At 38.9% G+C, this 22615-nt stretch overlaps 2 protein-coding genes across 4 annotated transcripts; one reads left to right on the forward strand and one right to left on the reverse strand.

Annotated features, from left to right (window-relative positions):
- Window positions 1–305: 305 nt before the first annotated feature.
- On the reverse strand, window positions 306–11344 carry TRAPPC6B (trafficking protein particle complex subunit 6B). 2 transcript variants are annotated; one of them, NM_001038134.1, is given in 6 exon segments: window positions 306–1461; window positions 2296–2389; window positions 4071–4154; window positions 5114–5231; window positions 6155–6222; window positions 11119–11344. In NM_001038134.1, coding segments are annotated over 6 exon segments (477 nt in total). In that variant the 5' UTR covers window positions 11200–11344; the 3' UTR covers window positions 306–1429.
- A 3871-nt stretch (window positions 11345–15215) lies between these two features.
- On the forward strand, window positions 15216–22198 carry PNN (pinin, desmosome associated protein). 2 transcript variants are annotated; one of them, NM_001242585.1, is given in 9 exon segments: window positions 15216–15401; window positions 16064–16135; window positions 16518–16586; window positions 17104–17176; window positions 17293–17387; window positions 17552–17627; window positions 18641–18796; window positions 18873–19011; window positions 19754–22196. In NM_001242585.1, coding segments are annotated over 9 exon segments (2166 nt in total). In that variant the 5' UTR covers window positions 15216–15288; the 3' UTR covers window positions 21127–22196.
- Window positions 22199–22615: the final 417 nt, after the last annotated feature.

Below are 22615 nucleotides of genomic sequence, written 5' to 3' on the forward strand. Positions count from 1 at the left end.
AATATTCCCATACTGTTTCTCATATAACCTAACTTTTGCCTCACCTCTACCAAGACAGGCTTATTTTTTGGCTACAAGTGGTGGCACTAATGGTAAAGAATCTGCTTGCCAATGCAGGAAACACAAAAGATGCAGGTTCAGTCCGTGGATTGGGAAGATCCGCTGGAGAAGGAAATGGCACCCAAGTCCAATATTCTTGCCTGGAGAATTCTATAGACAGAGGAGCCTGGCGGGCTACAGTCCATGGGGTCGCAAAGAGTCAGACACAGCTGAGCACACACACACAACAAAATACACAAAAGGGAGACTGAACAATACAAGGAATTTATTATAAAAGAAAAAGTCCAAAGGTATAGCAGTTCCAGGATTGGTTAGTTCAAGAGCACAATTCAGGTGCTTTCTATCTGCACCTGCCATTCTCATATGATAGCTTTCATCTCCATGCTTGTCCTTTCATGATCATCAGATGAAAGAAGAGATAAGAGATACACTAGATGAGCACTGACCTCAACCCACAGAAGCTTATGGGCCCATGAATACTGGTGTGACTATCGATTCATCCACCCTCCTGCCCTTGGGGAAGACTAAAAGTAAGGGGAAAAAATACAGATGTTAGAATCTTCACCAGCACTTCCACAAATGGAGAAAGAAATGGGAAGTCAAGACTGTTAACAGGAGTAAGTATAACAATTCCTTCCTCAAATACCTATTATTCTTTGGCTCTGGAGTCACTGAATTCACATCTGTATCCCACTTTATCTAGATCTATATTTTACTTTATTACATGAATGGAGCTTTCAAGAACTGAATTATATGAAAGTAAAATAAAGTTTTAAAGCAATTTAGGCAGTTAAATATATCACACACACACAATACACAATATATATAATGAAATCCTTATACATGCATAAAAACTCTTAATAGAAATAAATTATAAGCAATAAGATAATAAAGTTTAAAATTTAGTGTACTATTTGCTTTTTTAATAACTAAAACTCATAAACCAAAATTTGTTCATTTTTACACAAATATCTGGTTGGTGCATACTTTTCTTTATACTAATTTACCAAACCCTGAGTTTTGCTTCTCCATTTCTGGTTAGATATGTATCACTCTTAAGCAAATAAAAATATTTAAATAAGGGTCCTGCATTGGTGTTTAGTTATTTGAAATTAGGTTTTCATTCTGAATAGTTTCAGTGAAGTGTATGGTATAGTAGAATGTCTCTACCTGCTTTAAGGTCTGTCTTAAATTGATAAAATACAACCTTCCTCCTGCTTAAGAGTGCATCTTTCATTATACAAGTTAGCAAATAGCTTATATCAGTACAAATGTCCAACAATGTAATTAAATCATTGCCATCTGAAATACTTTATACAGGAATAATTTATCTCTTTACACTAGTAAAGCCTTGTATTTCAGTAGGTTCTTATAGCTTCTGTATCATCACTTGAAATTTACCTAAAAAGGAAAACATGAAACTCATTTTGATTTCAGGTAAAAGGTAAACACGTCTAAACATCCGTTTTCTGCTCTATTTAATAAGTTGTTTCAATCAAGAAACTTGCTATATCAAATGACTTTTCACACTTTGATAAAGTCAGTTTCATTTTTATCATGATTCTCTGGTTTGGGAATGAGTGCCTTTGTTTCTCTGATTTCTATATTTTAGGTGTTTCATTGCCAATTACTGTGAATAGAAAGGAAATAGAGTGATGCTCAAGCCAATTTTATTCTTGGTTAGTAGCTGTGGTGAAGAGATTTTTGAAAAGGAGTTTAGTGATAAAAGACTGCTTCTGCTGCTAAGTCGCTTCAGTCGAGTCTGTGTGACCCCATAGACGGCAGCCCACCAGGGTCCTCCGTCCCTGGGATTCTCCAGGCAAGAATACTGGAGTGGGTTGCCGTTTCCTTCTCCAGATAAAAGACTAGTTGGCTTTATCTAACTATATAATAGATGTATTTGAGAAAATTTTTAAAAATCTTCAAAATTATAAGGAAATTTGCTATCTTAAAATTTTCCTTTAAAAATTAAGAGTCACCCTTTAAGTTGTCTTATAAATTTACATTTCCTTAGCACATTTTGTTAAATCATTGTCTATTATGAATTTAAAAATCACTGACTATAAATATAAGTATGCTACATATTACTACATTGTGTGAAAACGGACAAGAGTAAAATGAAACGGTTTGAGCATTTTAAATGTCCTCTAAGTAACAAAAACAAGAAACAAAAGAACACCAGACCTGATAAATAACGGTTAAAAACACTTGTTAAGAAATATGAAGTCAACTTACAGGCAGGCATTGAAGATACTTCAGCTGTTACAATACTTTTTATCCCCAAGTTTGATAAGCCACCTCTGATTAAGCCACATGTAAATGCTAAATACTAAAAGGAACAAAAGTGTAAAAAGTATTAAGGATTTACTAAGACAGTAAAGGTATTGATAAATATGACATTTAGTTAAACCTTGATAATAAGACACTTATTTGGAAAAGCTGTATAATAATTTTTCAAATTATTAAAAATTCTTATTATTAGATTTCCCAGCTCCTTGGCAACTAAACAGGGACACATGACTTAAGCTCAGTCACCTCACTGGTCTAGTCCATGACCTTGAATCTACAGTGAGTGACAAAAACAAGCTGGAAATAGGTTACAAGAGACTAGAGACAGCAAAGGTGGCTTGTATCTACCATCAGTGCTGCTTGAAGGATTCTAACTAGACTCCTTGTGGAGTGATCTGGCTGCTTTAACTTCCCATGGTGCCTTTTTCTCCTCTAATTTTGGCCACACCATGTTGCATGGCTTGTGGGATCACAGTTCCCTGACTAGGGACTGAACCTGGGCCACAGCAAATCCTAACTACTAAATCACCAGGAGATTCCCCTAACCATGGTTCTTGCCTGTTTTCTGAGCCTTCCCATCAATTCTGTAAGCTAACTAATATGATTCCATTCAATCAAGATTGGTTTCTGCTTTCTACAACCAAGAATCTTGACTTGTTCAAGACTTAAAGCCTGCCACAACAAAGACTTAATCCAGTTTAAAGCATCAAAGTGCCAATGTTGACAAACTCTGCTCAGGAAACAAGGAAATGGGACTAAGCCATAGCAGAGACAGCACAAAAATGAGAACCAAAAATCAAATAGTCCAAGGTATTTTATCATCTACATTTTTGTAGTGCATGATATTCAATAATATGTATGAATAATATAGAAATTATTTTATAATATACATAAATGGGTACTGATAGGCAATCAGATATGAAATCATGAAATTATAAACTGGGAGAGAACTTGGAGATTATTTATAATATACTGTTACAATCAATTTTATTAATAAGGAAACTAAGGTCCAGAGGGGAGCTATAAGTTGTGGAGTTAGCTTAAAATCTAGATTTATTTGGTCCCAAGTTCATACTCTTCCCACTACACTAAACTGCCTTTGTGTTAGATAATTTAGGTGTGGACAAATTTTACAGATAAAAAGCAGCTTTTACATACTGCCCAATGTATTTTAATCATTTCAAAGGAACCTTTATATTAAAACTTGTCAGGTTTTCTGTAATACATCTGGCCTACTTATTTATTCCTACTTGAGACTGAAAAAAAATACATGAAACCCTGAAATGCAGTTATACTTAATACAAAACATATATTCTTAGAAACAAATATTAACTATATTAAAAAATTTTTTAATTTACTGATGGAGATTGTAAATATAAACTCCGAGGTGAATAATTTTGTATAGGTAATACCAGTTTTTTAAGCTTGAGTATCTTTTCTGATGTATCCATACTATATTTGAGAATCTTATCATTAATCTACATTTTTAATGGCATTTAAACTATAGTGTTTCTTGAATTGGTCATCATAAGCCTACTTAGTTACAAGTTAATATAAACTATTTCAATATGATAAATATCTTTCTATTTCATAGAGAAGTATTTAGGCAAAAGGAACAATTTAAAAACATTTTGAATTCAAGTCTGTTATTAGCATTGTACTTTTCCCTACATTTCTACTTGTTTCATAATAAAAAACCAATCTTTTATTCTATTAAATACCTTTGATGCATGTTCTAAATATTGTTTTCCTGCAGACATTTGAGTAAGCAGGCGAAATTTGTTGTCCTGAAGTACATAGATGCCCTGTCCCAAAAATAGAAAAACATCCAAAGTCAATGTAATGTGTACTCTTCCCTTCAAAACAATTTAAGAATTTTTAAAAGTTATTAAAACTCTCCCTTCCATTGGTCAAATTTTCTTTATACAAAGAAGTGTTGCAGTGTTCAAATTGAAGAGTTGTTCATCATTTATAACACTAATATTTACTGAATGCGTTAAAGATACTAAAGATACAAAGATACATAAAACGGTTCCTATCCTTAAAGAATTCAGTCTAGTGTGAAAGAAGCAAAAATACATTCTAGGTGAAATTAGCAGCTATATCTAATTAACTCATACCTTGAAAGCCAATAATTGGAGTCACTTTTCCCCCTAAGCATTTCAAGTACTTCTAGGCTAAGGCTGATGTTATTTGAAAAAATGAATTCTACTGGTAGCTAAGAGATAACATTATTTTCATTTTTTATACTTCAGTAAATGCCAAATATATTCTAAATATCTCCTATAATTTAACAAAATAAGTCAATTTTTGCATAATCTCTCAGGCAACCTATTAACTTTTATATTAACAAAATATTTTAAGAATAAAAAATACAATGGCAACTGAACAGGCAAGAATTACAATGAGGCTTCAGGAATTACTTGAAAGACAGAAATGTGATATATCTGTGGTTCTGCATATTATCACCACTAAGTAATAATAATGAAAGAACCAAGCCCTAAAAGTGTTATCATTCTGATATTTGCTACTTTTTAAAACCTAAAATTTTATTGAGAGAAAGGGACAGCTGTCATTAGAGATAACTGCCCTTGTCTTTATTCACTATACCCTATTAGAGGAAAAAAAGTAATGATGTATTAATAACAGAAACATTCCTAAGTTTCCGAGAAATTAAGTTTTATATAACAAGTAAATCACTAAAATAGGACATTTATATTAAGATAAAGGACTTTAAAAAATAGGCCTTAATTTATCTAAATACCTGATGATTTGTCCTTAGATTGTCGATTTGTTTCTTGAATACTGTAGTCCAAAAATCTTTACAAATGAACTTCATGATATCTAACTCATCCTTGAACCTTGCAGTATCTTTTGTAAACCTAAAAAGATCAACTAGAAGTAATACAGTACTTTTCATCCAGAGAAAGCAGGAGGGGCAAATTTTTCACTAATTTGCAAATGCCACAATAGCACTGAACATTTACTAACAGTCATAAAGTGATAAGTACCAAGCAAAGTAGTTCCCATTTCAGTGAATTCACATTCTGTTATATAATGATGGACTAAAATTAGTCTAACAGTAAGCAATTTTAGGTACAGCTGACATTTTTTTAAAAAAAGCTGAGCATGATCATGGTACTGTTATATAAAATATGAAAGAAAGGTCGCTCAGTCGTGTCCGACTCCTTGCGACCCATGGACTGTAGCCTGCCAGGCTCCTCTGTCCATGGGATTTTCCAGGTAAGAATACTGGAGTGGGTTGCCATTTCCTTCTCCAGGAGATCTTCCCAATCCAGGGATCGAACCCAGGTCTCCTGCATTGCAGGTGGATTCGTTACCACCTGAGCCATGAAGGAAGATCAGGAAAATATAAGAGTTCAGTTGTTTCAGATAGTGAGAAAGGAATACTATAAGAAATTGATCTATAAGTTTGAAGATGATCACATGCATAAACAGAGACTAAGGTACGCATTTAAACCATATTCCATTTAGGATAAAGAACCTACTTAGCTTAAGTAGGAAATGCAACAAGATTTTAGTTGTTTCAGCACACCAAAGTTTTGAGGAAAAAAATTTAAAACAAATACATATTTTCTTCAAATTTTGAAACATGAAAGTTGGGTAACTGAGTTAAAATAGCATCAGACCTAAAAAGAAATTTCAATCTGTGAATAAAGAACAGAGAATAAATAAAATTTAGGAATTAAATTGAAAGTATCTCAAGTTTTATACAATCTTTTGAAATGGATCATCTTTGTTCATAACCTACCTGGAAGAAAATTTTCAAATCCATACTGCTCACCTTTCTATCAATCCTTGTCCCACTCGAAACCCCATGTTTTCCAGTTTAGTTATACAGCGTCCATTTTCCTATTTAAAAAAATAACAGTTTTGAATAATTTTAGAATGCCAGAATGTAAATACTTCACTGAAACATTGTGAGGAAAAGTGAATTACAGGTCATATTTGAATTTTCTTAATCATTTTCATAAAGCAATAAGATAAACAGAGAAGTGTTACTACTTTTCAGAAATGCCAAAGCCTCTTCTCAGTTACTCTTCCTGCTTTCCCTGGCTTTTTCCATTTTCAACTATTCTTTCCGTTATAAAACTGAAGTCAAGGTATCGCTTTTGACTTTTTTCTGTCATTCCCTTTGTGCTGTCACTAAGTTCTGCTTCAAAATGTCTCTTAGAGTCATCCAAGCTTTCCATTTCCCAGTGTATCTTAGGTGGTGACCCCACCATCCTATTTCTGGAATCATGCAATTGCCTCACTCTTCCTTTGACAATCTCATCCACTCTTAAGGCTTTAAATACCACCCATGTCAAAGACTCTCAAAATTCTCTGGATGACCTACAAAGCCCTATACAATCCAGACTCCTGTGCCTCTCTAACCTCACCTCCTCTTCACTCACTCCATCCAGCTTCACTGATTTCCTTGCTGTCCTTAAACATGCCAGGCAGGCTCCAGGCAGCTCTCCATCTACTCACGTGACCACCTCACTGGCTTTAGGTCTTCACTCACATGTCATCATCTCAATGAGGCTAATTTCAGTCTTTTAAAACTACAGTATCATTCCACTTCAGAAACTACCTAACGATTCTCAAAGTGTGTCCCAAGACTAGCAACATCAGCATCACATGGGAACTTGCAAAAATTGCAAATTCTGTAACCCCACCCCCAATTCAGTGAATCAGAAACTGTAGGTATGGGTCAGTAACCTGTTTTAAGAAGCCCTCCAAAAGTGATTCTGATGTTCTAATTTCTCTGCTTAATTTGTCTCCAAGGAGCTTCTTTCACCATTTAACCTAATATACATTTTACTAATTTTATACTGTTCGTATTCCTCTATCCCCACCTACTAGAATACAGCAACAAGAGGGCAAGAAATTTTATATATTTTGAAGCCTTTGTCTTCCATAAACACCACAAGCCTCATTATCTGCTGAACTTTCTTCTAAGTACTCCACTAACTGGGCTGACTGCTGCTGCTGCTGCTAAGTCGCTTCAGTCGTGTCCAACTCTGTGCGACCCCATAGACGGCAGCCCACCAGGCTCCCCTGTCCCTGGGATTCTCCAGACAAGAACACTGGAGTGGGTTGCCATTTCCTTCTCCAATGCATGAAAGTGAAAAGTGAAAGGGAAGTCGCTTAGTCGTGTCCGACTCTTAGCGACCCCATGGACTGCAGCCCTCCAGGCTCCTCCATCCATGGGGTTTTCCAAGCAAGAGTACTGGAGTGGGGTGCCATTGCCTTCTCCGATTTATGCTATAGACTTTCTAAAAACCAAATTGTGTTGTTTCTCCATTGGACCATACAGCGCCACTCTGTTAATTTCCACACCCGTTTCCAAACATGCTCAGGTAGAATGACCTGTAAATCATGATGCTCTTTGTGAAACAATCTACTCTTTGTAGAATCACCCAGGAATATATTGATAAGCAGGAAATACGCTTATATGCAGACATTCTCAAATCTTAACTACGAATCACATGAACTTGAATTAAGCCCTAGGAAAACCTTCTGATGTTGCTACTTGTTCATTTACTTTGGCATCTATGAGTGCTCACTACTAAGTACCAAATTTTTAAGAAAAACTTAGGAATATTTTATCCATTAATGTAAAAAAAAATTATTCCCAATAAATTGCTAAATGTCCAGTTATTCAGTTATTAGATTTAATACCTCTTTGGCACAGTTGGAAAATTAATGATATGAAGTGTGAGAACATTAGTCTTTTCCTTGATTTCACTTAAACTTATGACTTCATGTCTAAAAAGATATATAAAGACCATCTCTGGATGATAGAATTATGTCTTTTGTTTACATTTTTTTATTATGAAAAATTTGAAGCACACTCAAAGTAGAGACTTAACAAACCCTCATACACTGAGATGCCAGTATGGATTCTAATCATCAAGCCTACTACATAACTTTTTAAAAATCCTTTTTGCTTTGTGCACTTACAATTTTTTCCCCACCATACACAAACTGCAATAGGAAAAGAAAGTTATTTTTAATGATTCAAAACTTTTGGATTTCCTTTCTCTTATGGGACTAGCACATCTCTCAAAATTATCAGTCACGATTAGAACAACCATTTTATTTTGGCTAACCCATTGAGGGGGGGAAAGGGATTTTTAAAAAAAGGTTTTCCTGGGCAAGAGCTGAAAGAGGGAAAGAAAGTAGAAGAGAGTAGAATGAAGCAAGCTGATGCATATGTGGTGGGGCAGGGAGCAGGGATTTTATGATAAAAGAGTAAAAGAGGTGTGTTACTAATTATTCTCTGGGGAAAAGGATTTAAGGAAAGCTAAGTCCCTTGGACTGCAAGGAGATCCAACCAGTCCATTCTGAAGGAGATCAGCCCTGGGATTTCTTTGGAAGGAATGACGCTAAAGCTGAAACTCAAGTACTTTGGCCACCTCATGCGAAGAGTTGACTCATTGGAAAAGACCCTGATGCTGGGAGGGATTGGGGGCAGGAGGAGAAGGGGCCAACAGAGGACGAGATGGCTGGATGGCATCACTGACTCGATGGACATGAGTCTGAGTGAACTCCAGGAGTTGGTGATGGACAGGGAGGCCTGGCATGCTGTGATTCATGGGGTCACAAAGAGTCGGACACGACTGAGCGACTGAACTGAACTGAACTGAACTCTACACAAACACAAATGTCTGCCATTAAGCACTAGCACTTAGCAAAGATGCTAAACATTAACTACTGGTTGTTAATGATGTTAAAGTCAAAAGTGTGTAATTTGGAAAAAATCTCTTATTACTGATGGAACTGAATAATAGACTTTGTGGGATTCCCTGGTGGTTCTGTGGTTAGGGCTCACTGCTGAGGGTGTGAGTTCAGTCTGGGAACTAAGATCCTGCATGCTGCAAGCTGTGGCCTCCCCAAAAAAACAAAGGGATAAAATTTGCTTTATTTCCAATACTCTTCCTGATGTCTTCCTATTAATATCTCTAATGCATAATTAATACCAAAGACTGAACGTATCTCCCCAAAATTCATTTGTTGAAATTCTAACCCTAGATGGTATTAGAAGGTAGGGGCCTTGGGAAATGATTCTGTCTTGAGGGTGGAGCCCTCAAGAAAAGCATTAGTGCCCGTATAAAAGATACCCCAGAGAGCTAGCTAGTCCCCTTCCACCATGTGAGCACACAGCCAAAACACATCTATCTATAAACCAGGAGAAGGCTTTCACCAGACACTGAATTTTCTGGTGTCTTGACTGTACTTCCCAGCCTTCAGAACTGTGAGAAATGAATTTCTGTTGTTTATAAATCATTTTGGCATCTTTGTTACAGCCCCCTAAAACAGAGAGTATCCTGCTTATGGTTCACAAACTGACAGTACCTCTTCCTGGATGTCCTAAGGTGCCACAAATTCAACCAGTCCAAAACAATTCAGTATTTTCACCTCTTCTTTATTCCTTCTCCATCCAACCCAATGGCTCAAGCTAAACACCTGGGGATAATTTTCAATTCTCATTCCTATACCTAATCAACTCTTAAGAGATTCGGCCTCCTATCTCTCAAACCGCTCTCTCCTCTTCTCTTTATCCAGATCTGCATCATCTCCTGCCTGGACTCCTATAATAATGGAGCTTCTCACTACTAAAGGTTCCCTCTCCAGTCCAAAGAATACTTTAATCTTTCTGAAATGCAAATGGACTGTGTCATTCTTTTTAAAAATCGTCCACTGAGAAGGTCCATATTTTTAATCATACAAGGTTCTTTCTAGCTTCAGCTTTCAATACTTTTCACTCTCCACCTATTCAATCTAGACACAGTGAATACTCATATTCACTCACAAATATGTAGGCATATTAAAATACTCTACACCTTTCATTCCACTATGACTTTTCCTTTGCCTAGGATGCTTGTTCTGCCCTTACTTTCTACCCCTCTTTATCAACAGCATTATAAAAACTAGAGCTTCTGACCTGAGCATGACTTTAGAATACTTTATATATGAAATCCTACAACTCCATTATTTCATACCACCCAATACTGTTAATTATTCATTGAACCCACATTCCCCAATGACTGTGAGGCAGGGACTTCATCTTATTAATCTAAGTGTCAGGCCCACAATACACTTCACATATTCTCTAAATGAATCAATTAGTGAATGAAGACTCACATACATTAGAAGTAACCTCCAGAAGAATGGGGCCATTGTTTCCTTCTTCATTACTATATCCCCAGCGTCCAGCTCTGACATATAAAGCACACTAAAATTTTTTACATTGTGTTTCCTAATCATAGTAACACATGCAAAGTTTCCTTTGCTTCGACCTCAAATCTCATTAACCTTCTTTCTCTGAGTTTCCTGGAGTGTTAGAGAGGGTTAGGGATGTGGAGGGAGGGACAGGATTCTCTGGCTAGGAGAGGTCTGTCCAGTGGACAACTGGAAAGTGCTGGAAGTGACACTGGAATTAAGTAGGGGTGCCAAAATCAGCAGTTAACTCTGCAGCAAAGCAGGGCAGGGACAACACATGGAAGGGACGAAACAGAAAATCTGTGGCCTGCTAGACACAGATACGGGACTGGACAAAAAAGTATCATAGAGTAGAAGACACGAAAGAGACAAGAATGCAAGACTGAAGACAGCTGACAGGTTCTAAGGCTTAGGATACCTGAAGGTGGACCAATTTGTCTACACTTCGGGAGGAGACGCGTGGCATGCGATAGGACAGGGGTTGAAGAAAAGAACTGAGTGGAAACAAGGAGTGTCAGGGCGTGTGGCAGCACTCACCACCTCCCCCTGCTCCGCGGACTTGTACACTCCAGACACCATCTCGTTATGCAGAAGCAAAAACAACGCCTCGTCCGCCATTTCCTGCTTATTTTTCCAAGCTCGGGGTTTCGGCTCCCGTTTGGGTCCGGCTTAGGGATTCTGGATAGCGCCCCAAATGCTTGGACAGCTACGCGGCTGGCTCAGTCCGCGGCCGGGCCCAGTCCGCGGCTGGGCCCTCGTTGCTAGGAGACCAGGAATCCACGCAGCTTCCTGAAGGTTGGTAATGGAGCGAGTCTCGTCCCGGGGCGAGCTCACCCCAGGGCCACTCAGCCCTACGGCAGAACGAGAAAGTCTGACAGCAACGGGAACCAAACCCAGCCCGTGGAAACCCGATCCGGCCCCTAGGCCGGGAGGTGAAAAAACAACATCCGGTCCCCTCTACCCCGGCATTCCGCCAGCTCTATGGTCACAGAGTTCCTTGCCTGGGGTGAACCGCTGGCGCCGATAGGAGGAAGGATTTCTCGTGTGCTAAGTGGCGAAGTTGGTAAGATAAGAAAAGGGCTCCCGCAGCCATCTCTGTTAATTTGTTTTGTTAGAACTGACAACAGTGTCTAATAGCTTCATTAAAAGCTTCCACTTCTGCTCTATGTTGCTAAATATGAAAAGTTGTAAGGAGTGAATAAATCATGTTTTCAGGCTATAAATTTTAGATTGGTGATGGACAGGGAAGCCTGACGTGCTGCAGTGCATGCAGAGTCGGATACGACTGAGGACTGAACTGAACTGATACATTTTAGGTATACTGAGAAATTATCCCAAACTGGAGTGGGTTGCCATTTCCTTCTCCAGGGGATCTTCCCGACCCAGGAATTGAACCCGGGTCTCCCGCATTGTAGGCAGACGCTTTACCATGTGAGCCACCAACGAAGTCCAGGTGTAAGATTTAGAGCCATTTTGGCCGCCAGGAAGTTTACTGGGAGTAAGGGACAAGGTGGATGGAGTAAGGAAAGAACAGGGAAATTTTAATCAGAAAATGCAAATAAAAGACTTCAGAAATGCGACGTCACTGTGGGATGGAGTTCATATAAGAATCTATGGTGGATGTGGGACAAACGCTGCAGACGTGCAAATACAAATGTTAGACCATATGCACATTTTAAATTTGGCAAACTTTGGCTTAAACGTGTTGCTGCGCCTATGATTAGTTCTTTTCTTAGTAACAAGAGATTTTATGCCCAATGAATTCATTGCTTCCCTCAAAAGTAACGCTGAGTTTCTCAAATTGTTAACCTTTCAACTCTTCATATCCTTTAATAAAATTTAAGACCATGTACCATAATTGGAATTGAGGTGGGTTTGTTTTGTTTTTAAACATGTCTCTTATAACATTTCAATCGGTTTTTTCAGCCACCACAAAAACAAGCATATGTATCAACAAACCCTTTGAAAATAGACTAATTTTGAAGAGTATTTTGTAATCTTAATCTTGATTTTTCCAGCACTAAATTTCTCATTTGTGAAATCAGGTCCTTTATGTCCAATTGTATTCTCCCTCATCACCACCAGCAAGGTCAAAGATTAGGCAAAAAATTGGTGTCTTACTAAGGTCGATTTCTCAAACCACAATAACAGTGTCTTCAGATATTTTGGAGACTAGAGGGGAAACTAATACTTATTGAGCATTACTAAATGTTGGACGTGGCATTCTACTGATTAACCCCTGTAAATGAGACTTAAATTTCATTTAAGGATGTTAGTAATAGATTCTAAGGAAGTAGGACTAGATCCTACCTTTTTGGCTGACTCGAAAAGCATCTTCCCATGGAAACACTGTTTCACTTTGTAGCACTATTACCACACTCAGGTTCCAAGTACTGCCTACTACACAGGATTGTGATAAGGATCAATGAGACTAAGCATGCTCACAATCAGTTCAGTTCAGTTCAATCGCTCAGTGGTGTCCAACTCTTTGTGACCCCATGGATTGCAACATGCCAGGCCTCCCTGTCCATCACCAACTCAAGGAGTTCACTCAAACTCATGTCCATCGAATTGGTGAAGCCATCCAACAATCTCCTCTGCCTTCAATCTTTCCCAGCATCCAGGTCTTTTCAAATGGGTCAGTTCTTTGCATCAGGTGGGCATAGTATTGGAGTTTCAGCTTCAGCATCAGTCCTTCCAATGAATATTCAGGACTGATTTCCTTTAGGATGGACTGGTTGGGTCTCCTTGCTGTCCAAGGGACTCACAAGAGTCTTCTCCAACACCACAGTTCAAAAGCATCAATTCTTTGAGGCTCAGCTTTCTTTATAGTCCAACTCTCAAATCCATACGTGACTACTGGAAAAACTGTAGCTTTCACTAGATGGACCTTTGTTGGGAAAGCAGTGTCTCTGCTTTTTAATAAGCTGTCTAGGTTGGTCATAACTTTTCTTCCAAGGAGCAACTGTCTTTTAATTTCATGGCTGCAGTCACCATCTGCAGTGATTGCTCACAATCAGAATCATGTAATTTTTTTTTTCCATACCACAGTTGCAAGCAGAATTTTAGTTCTCCAAACAGGGATCAAACCTGAGCCCCCTGCAGTGGAAGTTTAGGAGTCTTAACCACTGCACCACCAAAGAAGTCCTAGAATCATTTAGTTATTTATCAAGACTCATCCTTCTTGGCTTCCCAGGTGGTGCTAGTGGTAAAGAACCTGACTGCCAATGCAGGAGATCCCTGGATCAGGAAGACTCCCTGGAGCGGGGAACGGCAATCCACTTCAGTATTCTTGCCTAGAGATTCCCATGGACAGAGGGGCTTGAGGCTATAGGCCATAGAGTTGCAAAGGCATGACTGAGCACACACGCATCCTTTTTACCCAGCTTTACATTTTTTTTTTTTGGTATCGCACTTAACCCATTTCTACCACGTTTTACAATTTACTTATGCTTTTATCTGTCTCCTCATTCTTCCCATTGCCAAACTTCTTGTGGGCAGATATCTGTATTGTACAGTGACTATCCAAGTGCCTGGCACACAGTAGGCATTTCATAAATATCTTTTGAACGCATAAGTTCAGGAAGCATTTTTGCTTCCTGAGAAGCCTACAAACTTCGTGGAAGCCGAAACCACAGCTATCTTGCTCCAGGATTTTTCCAGAGTCCAGATGAACAGATCAAGAACTTTTAAGGATTGTATGAATTTAATAGTAACTCGGATTAAATACTGCTGGCCCGCTAAGTTTAGTGCAAGGATGCCTGGCTAACGAATGAAGGATGAGAACACAAAGATTATCCATAACATTGTTCTTCAGAACCCATTTTAAACCGACCAGCTGCAGCCTAGCTGTAGAGGCTAATACCCGTTATCGTTGCTCTTTTTTTTTTTTTTTTTTTAAGTACAGCCCTGCACATGATCTGATCATTTTTTTGTAGTACAGTCTGGCACTAGTCTGATCATAGGATGATTCTGGACCGGCGTGACCTAAGGACAGTTACATTATCTCCAGACTCAGTTTCCTTATCAGTAATAACAAGCCTGAATAACAAGTTTATTCAAGCCTTTGGCTTGTGGGGGATAATGCACGTAAAGTGTTTCACAGAGTACAATATAATTGTTAGCTACTAGGAGGAATGACTTTTCCTCTTCCTTCACTCGCGCCCCTCCGCTTTTAAGGTTTAACCTAATCAAGAGAAGTCTGCGCCCCGCCCACCGCCTCTCTGGGCATGCGCACCAACGGAATGGCCGCACCCTGTCCTAATCAAATAATTTACCGGGGGAAGACGGGAAAATAGCCTCGCCTGAACCTTACTCTGAGGGGATCAGGTGGTAAAACGATAAGAGGCACATCATCTACAGGTTAAAAGGGCCAGGAAGACCCGGCTCTCCGCACCAGAAGAGCTGGGCCGCGAACCCACGTCTCCGAAGACCCAGGTACTCGAACCCGCCCCGGCTCTGCGCTAGAAGCGGAGCCCAGGCACCCGCAGCTAATTGGGGAGGGAGGGGACCCCTGCCTCACTTTTCATTGGCCCAGAGTCACAAAGGCCGGCAGTTTCTCCCCCTTCCGGTTGCTGAGTGGTTGAGGCCAAAATACAACTCCTTTTGCCATTGGCTGAGCCCACCTGTCAGTCTTCTGGCGTCTTGCGGCGCGACACAGCCAGGCGCGGCCTATAGAGCAGTCTCGAAGCCTGCTGCAGGGAGAAGATGGCGGTCGCAGTGAGAACTTTGCAGGAGCAGCTAGAAAAGGCCAAAGAGAGCCTAAAGAATGTGGATGAGAATATTCGCAAGCTCACCGGGCGGGATCCGAATGATGTGAGGTAAGGAGTGGATGGGAAATGCTGGCTCCCAGAGGCGGCCGTGAAGCCGGGGTGAATTGGGGGCGGGGAGGGCGGTCAGCCCTGAGAAGACTGGAACATCGAGGCCTGTTCCCGGGCAGCCGTGGGACCCTGTTCTCGGTGAGGTGGGAATTTCCAAGGCCTTCAGCGTTAAGTCCTGAGTCTTGGGTGCGTGAGGAAGGAGAGCGGAGCCTGAGTGCCCTAGGATGGCCTCCCGTCCTGTGGGAAGGCCGGGACTGCCGATTCCCGCCCTCGGCCCCGCAGGCCCGGAACTGCAGCACAAAGCCTTCCTCCTTCCCGGGCCACCCGATTCAGGGCTGGCCCCGGGACCCTCCGGGGACGCGGTCCGCCGCCTCACCCTCCGGCTCTTGCCCACGTGCAACTTTCTTTGGGTTGGTGAAATTTGAACCTGACTCAGGCCTGTTAACGTGTAGTGATGTTGAGATAAACACAATTCTGTGAAACTGGTCTTGGGAAAACGAGGAAGTTAGTAAAGTGTTTCTTGCCGTGTTTCAAACACGTGGGTTTGAAACCGTCATCTTAGAACATTTCTGTTTATTTTCTCTTGATGGTGAACCGCACCCGTTGAAGTGTTTGGTGCTGTTAGAAACGATTGTTGGACTGATATGTAAATTATTTTGTAGGCCCATCCAAGCCAGGTTGCTCGCCCTTTCTGGTCCTGGTGGAGGTAGAGGACGTGGTAGTTTATTGCTGAGGTAAGATTTCCTTAAAATGTAATCCATTGGTACTGTACTAAATGAATCGGTTTAAGCAAATTTCGTGCTAGAGCCAGTGTTAAGAAAAGTTTGGTTTGTTTGAAGCTGTGATTAGCTGTAGTTTCTGTATAGTTACTTTCATTTACATTTACAGCTAGAGATTGAAGAATATAGTAACTATATCAGTTATGTGCAAAGTTTATTTATTCTCATAGATCTAAAAGAAATGCTATAAAAACATCCATCTTGAAGTAAATGTCCATCTGAGGTTACTTTATTCGGAAGAGGAGTTTTTAATATCGGCAACTAAATTATCTTCTTAAATAGAAATAACCATTTTTCTTAATTTTCATATGCTTTATGTTGGACATTTTTATTGCAGGCGTGGATTCTCAGATAGTGGAGGAGGACCCCCAGCCAAACAGAGAGACCTTGAAGGGGCAGTCAGTAGGTATGTTGGAGGACAAGATTCTGGAAGCATACTTTATTTTATGAAGTAGAATATAAATATTTAATCTTGTTGAATTGAGTTGTATTAGAATTGAGTGGTATATCACTTACTCTGAGTCTTTTCACTTGGTATTTGACTGAACTGAGACAGCCAGTATCCCTCAAAACTCAGTTGTTCATGGCAGTAGCAGAAATCTTAGCACATGGAGAAGGAAGTGGCAGCCCACTCCAGTATTCTTGCCTGGAAAAGTCCATGGACAGAGGAGCCTGGCAGGCTGCAGTCCATGGGGTTACATGACTGAGCACGCATGCATGATAGAGATTGGAGGGAGATGGGTTGGTAGCAATAAACTGGTAGAACTAAAAAAAGAAAGCACAGTAAAGGTCAGGAGAAAGATAAGATCGAGGAGATAGTTTGTCTTACTTTCCTGTCTTGCACTACAAAAGCTTAACTGGGTTGAGAGCTATAGGAGATCAAAGTTTGAATCGGCCTTTTTAAATTCCCTTTCCTATGTCAGGCTGGGAGGGGAGCGTCGGACTCGACGAGAATCACGCCAAGAAAGCGACCCAGAGGATGATGATGTTAAGAAGGTAATTGAGATTAAAAGAACTTCATAGAGGGTGAATATAGTATTTTCACCTTACTACATTTAGTAGAGTACTACCCGTATGTTAGTTAAATTACTGAGATTTCTTTTCTCCTGCAGCCAGCTTTGCAGTCTTCAGTTGTAGCTACCTCCAAAGAGCGCACACGGAGAGACCTTATCCAGGATCAAAATATGGATGAAAAGGGAAAGCAAAGGTATCTTAAGTATCTTTCTGGAGGAAAACAGCTCTTGTTAAATAACACAATTTTAAGAAAATTTTAGGAATTTTTCAAGTGTCTATACTGTGCTGCTTTTAGGACATGGCAGGCTAAATAAAGTAGAACCTTTTGAAACTGGATTTTGTTTTTCTTTTCTTTAGAAACCGGCGAATATTTGGCTTGTTGATGGGCACCCTTCAGAAATTTAAACAAGAATCCACTGTTGCTACCGAAAGGGTATTTATGCAATTTTTCTTTTGCTTCCTTTATTAAGCTGTCAAAGTAGTTGATTATGTGTTAAATGTTTAAAAAAATCTTAAGATTTAATTGCAAGATTCAATTAAATTTAATTGCAAGTGAAATGATATTTCCTGAGTGAAAAAGATTTAATTGCCAGCCTAAAATGAAGCTAAGAAAAAACTTAAAACTTTCTCAAGTTGTTATTAACTGGTTCTTTCTCAGGTGCTGTTAAGTAACTTAGTGAACTTTTCTTTGTTGTTCAGTGAGCCTAATTTGACTCAGGAGAACCTGGATTCGGGTTTCAGCTCTATAGCAATCTCATTTTCAGGTCTTGGGCAAGTCTGCATTTCTTCAGGCCTTATAGTACTTTCTTTCAAACAGCAAGTTGAACTTGTTAATCATTGTAATTTATTAAGTAATTATAATTTCTAAAACACACTCAGGTATTCTAGAAGCAGAAGCATAAATTATATTCCCTGCTCTCCAGAGTTTATTTGTCCTATTTGTGGAAGTTTTTATTTTACTAAAGCTACAAAATTGTGTCTTTGGAGTTGAACACCAAGTTACTGCTTCTGAGGGGAGAAGGGAGATAGCAATTCAGTTATAGGAAGTTAATAAAGTTTTATTTCAGAGAGAGTGAACTAGTTGTCTGTTCTAGGATATCACTTGTCTCCAGTTTTTTGCTTTGGAAAGAGTAACTGAAAATAACCTATAAAGACAGTACTCTTCTCTTTCAGGTGAACTTTTAGGTTAAGTTCTTTCATATATTGTGTTGGAATGGAATGCTAACTGATATTACAGCTAGCAGCTTTAAAATTTAGATTTTTTACATGAAAAGGCTTCAGTCCCCATTTCCTGAAAGGGAAACTACAGTCTGCTTCAGATGCCAAGTTTGAATTAGCTGGTGTCCTGAATTACAGATGTGACACATGTTTGTAGACATCAGTAAAATTGCAGTGTTTCACATCAGGGTGCATAATAAGCTTTTAAAGGTTATTGTTTATCCTTAGCAAAAGAGACGCCAGGAAATTGAACAAAAACTTGAAGTGCAGGCAGAAGAAGAAAGAAAACAGGTTGAAAATGAGAGGAGAGAACTGTTTGAAGAGAGACGTGCTAAACAGACAGAACTGCGGCTTTTGGAACAGAAGGTTGAGCTTGCGCAGCTGGTGAGTATATTTTGGAATTCTAAAATTGGTAATCCTTCATGTTGACAAAAGCACTGACCTTTTACCTTTTCTTTAGCAAGAAGAATGGAATGAGCATAATGCCAAGATAATTAAATATATCAGAACTAAAACAAAGCCCCATTTGTTCTATATTCCTGGAAGAATGTGTCCTGCTACCCAAAAATTAATAGAGGAGTCTCAGAGAAAAATGAATGGTAAGTGTAAAGAAGAGGTCCCTTGAAATTTCCTTCATGGGTAACAGACTTAATACATAGATACATATTTATTTCTTTCATGTAGCAATTGGAATTCGTTGATGTTTTAGAAAGATATTAAGGTGCTAATGTGTTTGGAGTATAGGATCGTTTGTTTCATGACAGATCTTAGATACAGGAAACTTAACAGATGGTGCTTCATGCATGTTTGTTTCTAAAGCATTTGTGTGAGCTGACTTCTTTTTTTGCTTGATATTCTTAGTAGCCTGGTTCAAATGCTGATGAATCAAGAAAAAGGTGAAGATTGTTGTAGTCTATAGAGGAAGTATATACATGGAAGGGTAGATACTACTAAGATTGTGATTAGCTCATTTGTCTCTTTTTGGGATCGGAAAAATTAATTCATGATATGATACCATGAAACTGATTGTTTAAAAGAAGTTTTGTTCTTTTTTCATTTAGTCTGCAGTAAAATAGCAAAAGATTGTCCTGTTTTTCCATCAGGTAGATAATGTGTAGTTTTGTCTGCTACTTATTTCTTAAAGTGTTTAGGTTTCCAGTGTGCTTTTGCCATCTTGGATCAGTTTGGAATTACTTACTTGACATAATCAGTTTTGTTATCTCTTTACAAAAAAGACATTTAGATAAGATTCCAATGACATTTTGTGACCAGATGTCAAATTGTGACTTTGAATTTTTTAAATCTTAGTAAATTTTACACATGTAAATTTTTATTCTTTAGCTTTATTTGAAGGTAGACGCATCGAATTTGCAGAACAAATAAATAAAATGGAGGCTAGGCCTAGAAGACAATCAATGAAGGAAAAAGAGCATCAGGTGGTGGTGCGTAATGAAGAACAGAAGTCGGAACAAGAAGAGGGTAAGGTGGCTCAGCGAGAGGAAGAGTTGGAGGAGACAGGTAATCAGCACAATGATGTAGAAATAGAGGAAGCAGGAGAGGACGAGGAAAAGGAAATTGGTATAGTTCATAGTGATGCAGAGAAGGAACAGGAGGAGGAGGAACAAAAACAGGAAATGGAAGTAAAGATGGAGGAGGAAACTGAGGTAAGGGAAAGTGAGAAGCAGCAGGATAGTCAGCCTGAAGAAGTTATGGATGTGCTAGAGATGGTTGAGAGTGTCAAAAATGTAATTGCTGAGCAGGAGGTAATGGAAATCAATCAAGTTGAAAGCATAGAACCTTCAGAAAATGAAACTAGCAAAGAATTGGAGCCAGAAATGGAATTTGAAGTTGAGCCAGATAAAGAATGTAAATCTGTTTCTCCTGCAAAAGAGAATGCTAGTACTCTAGAAATGGAAAATGAGCCTGAGGAAAAAGAAGAAAAAGAATCTGAGCCCCAACCTGAGCCTATGGCTCAACCTCAGTCCCTGCCTCAGCCCCAGCCCCAATCTCAATCTCAATCCCAGTCTCAGCCCCAACAGGTACTCCAGCCCCCGCCTCTCTCTCAGCCTGAGACTTTGCCATTAGCTGTTTCTCAGCCACCACCTCAGGTTATTCAAGAGCAAGGACATTTACCACCTGAGAGGAAGGAGTTTCTCGTAGAATCTGTAAAACTCACTGAGGTGACAGAGCCAGTCCTGACGGTACATTCAGAGAGCAAGAACAAAACCAAAACTAGAAGCAGAAGTAGAGGTCGAGCTAGAAATAAAACAAGCAAGAGTAGAAGTCGAAGCAGTAGCAGTAGTAGTTCTAGTAGCAGTTCAACCAGTAGCAGCAGTGGAAGCAGTTCCAGCAGTGGCAGTAGCAGTAGTCGAAGTAGTTCCAGTAGCAGCTCAAGTACAAGTGGCAGCAGCAGTAGAGACAGTAGCAGCAGCACGACTAGCAGTAGTGAGAGCAGAAGTCGGAGTAGGGGCCGGGGGCATAACAGAGATAGAAAGCACAGAAGGAGCGTGGATCGGAAGCGAAGGGATGCTTCAGGACTAGAAAGAAGTCACAAGTCTGCAAAAGGAGGTAGTAGTAGAGATGCAAAAGGATCAAAGGATAAGAATTCCCGGTCTGACAGAAAGAGGTCTATATCAGAGAGTAGTCGATCAGGCAAAAGATCTTCAAGAAGTGAAAGAGACCGAAAATCAGACAGGAAAGACAAAAGGCGTTAATGGAAGAAGCCAGGCTTTCTTAGCCTATTCTTTGCAGCAGAAGATTTCTTGATGAGTTAAAAGGATTACCTTTCCTTGTAAGGAGAATGCTGCCTTAAGAATTGCATGTTGTAAAAAATTTTTTGGAAAATACAGACTGTTTGTTTACCAGACACTCTTGTACTTTTGCATAATTTTGTAAGAGTTATTTATCAAAATTATGTGAGGTTCCAAAATATGTAAAAACAATAATAATAAAAAAAGATTAACATCCCTTGTCATCTTTTTTAAATATCCTATACTCTTCAGTAAGAATCTGTATATTTTAATAGGTAAATCTTTAAGTCTGTTCCCTTCTGTATCATACATTGCTTTTGTAGAAATAAATGTGCATTTATTTCATTAGCTTTGGGATGTCCTCGTTGACGCTTGTATAATAATACCCTCATGATACCATTTTCAGCTTTTATCACTAGATACTAAACATGATTAGAATGTTTTTGAAGATTTCATCACTTTTATTTGCCTTAGACAATTATTTTGAGTTGTCAAAGTCAGATCTTTCCAGCTTTGATGGGAACATAGTTTGTTCTTCAGAATCACTTAGCACATTTTTCTAATCTCCCTTGTTGTTTTAATCTAAGCATTTCCCCATTTTTCCTGTTTTCTCGTATTTAAACCATATATTTGGTAGATAAAACAGTATGGCATTTTCTTTATGATTATGGGAGCATCTTTGTCTCCATGGTTACTTCTGTGATACAGCATATACATCTGTTAAAGAAAATAATCACTTTCTAGGGGAAGGAGGTAGAAAAGTATTTCTAAACTTGGATTTTAAGTTTGTGGTCTTGTCTTAACTTTTGTGTTGGCCCTATCTGAAACATGCCAATATGTGTTTTCAAGAATTTTTGTTTAAGTATTTGTGTGAAAGTTTACAAAATGAAGGAACTTCATCTACACTTGAATCTGTAAGCAAGATAACACGCAAGTGGTACCAAATGATTATTTGTTGTTTTATAAATTTGTATGAATTTGGAGTATCTGTTGCCCATTACTATATGTGTGCAAATAAATGTGGCTTAGACTTGTGTGACTGCTTAAGACTAGTACTTGTATTAACTTTTTGATGCTTTATACAAGAGAGCACTTAAATTGCAGATGGTCTTTTTTTGAGTTCATAATTTTTTGTCGTGACTGTAGCTTTAGGCTTAATTTTGAATATTTATTATGCCATCTCTTGACAAGAAAACGGTAAGAGTTAAAATGTCAACGCATTTCCAGCATTGTATAAATGTTAGTTAACGTGGTAAAAGAAAGATCTCTTTAAAAAATCCTTTCTTGGAGCAATTATTAAATAGTAAACGTGTAGATCTTCTCAAGCTGCAAAGCTAGATACCTGCATCCCTGGGCCAGTTGTTTCTACCAAGAGTCACTTTACCTAGGAATTGTAATGCTTTTCAGCATTACAGTATAAGCTTTATTTTCTTGTGTGCCATTATGGGGAGAA

This window comes from Bos taurus, chromosome 21 (genome assembly GCF_002263795.3).
Source record: "Bos taurus isolate L1 Dominette 01449 registration number 42190680 breed Hereford chromosome 21, ARS-UCD2.0, whole genome shotgun sequence".
Taxonomy (NCBI): Eukaryota; Metazoa; Chordata; class Mammalia; order Artiodactyla; family Bovidae; genus Bos; species Bos taurus.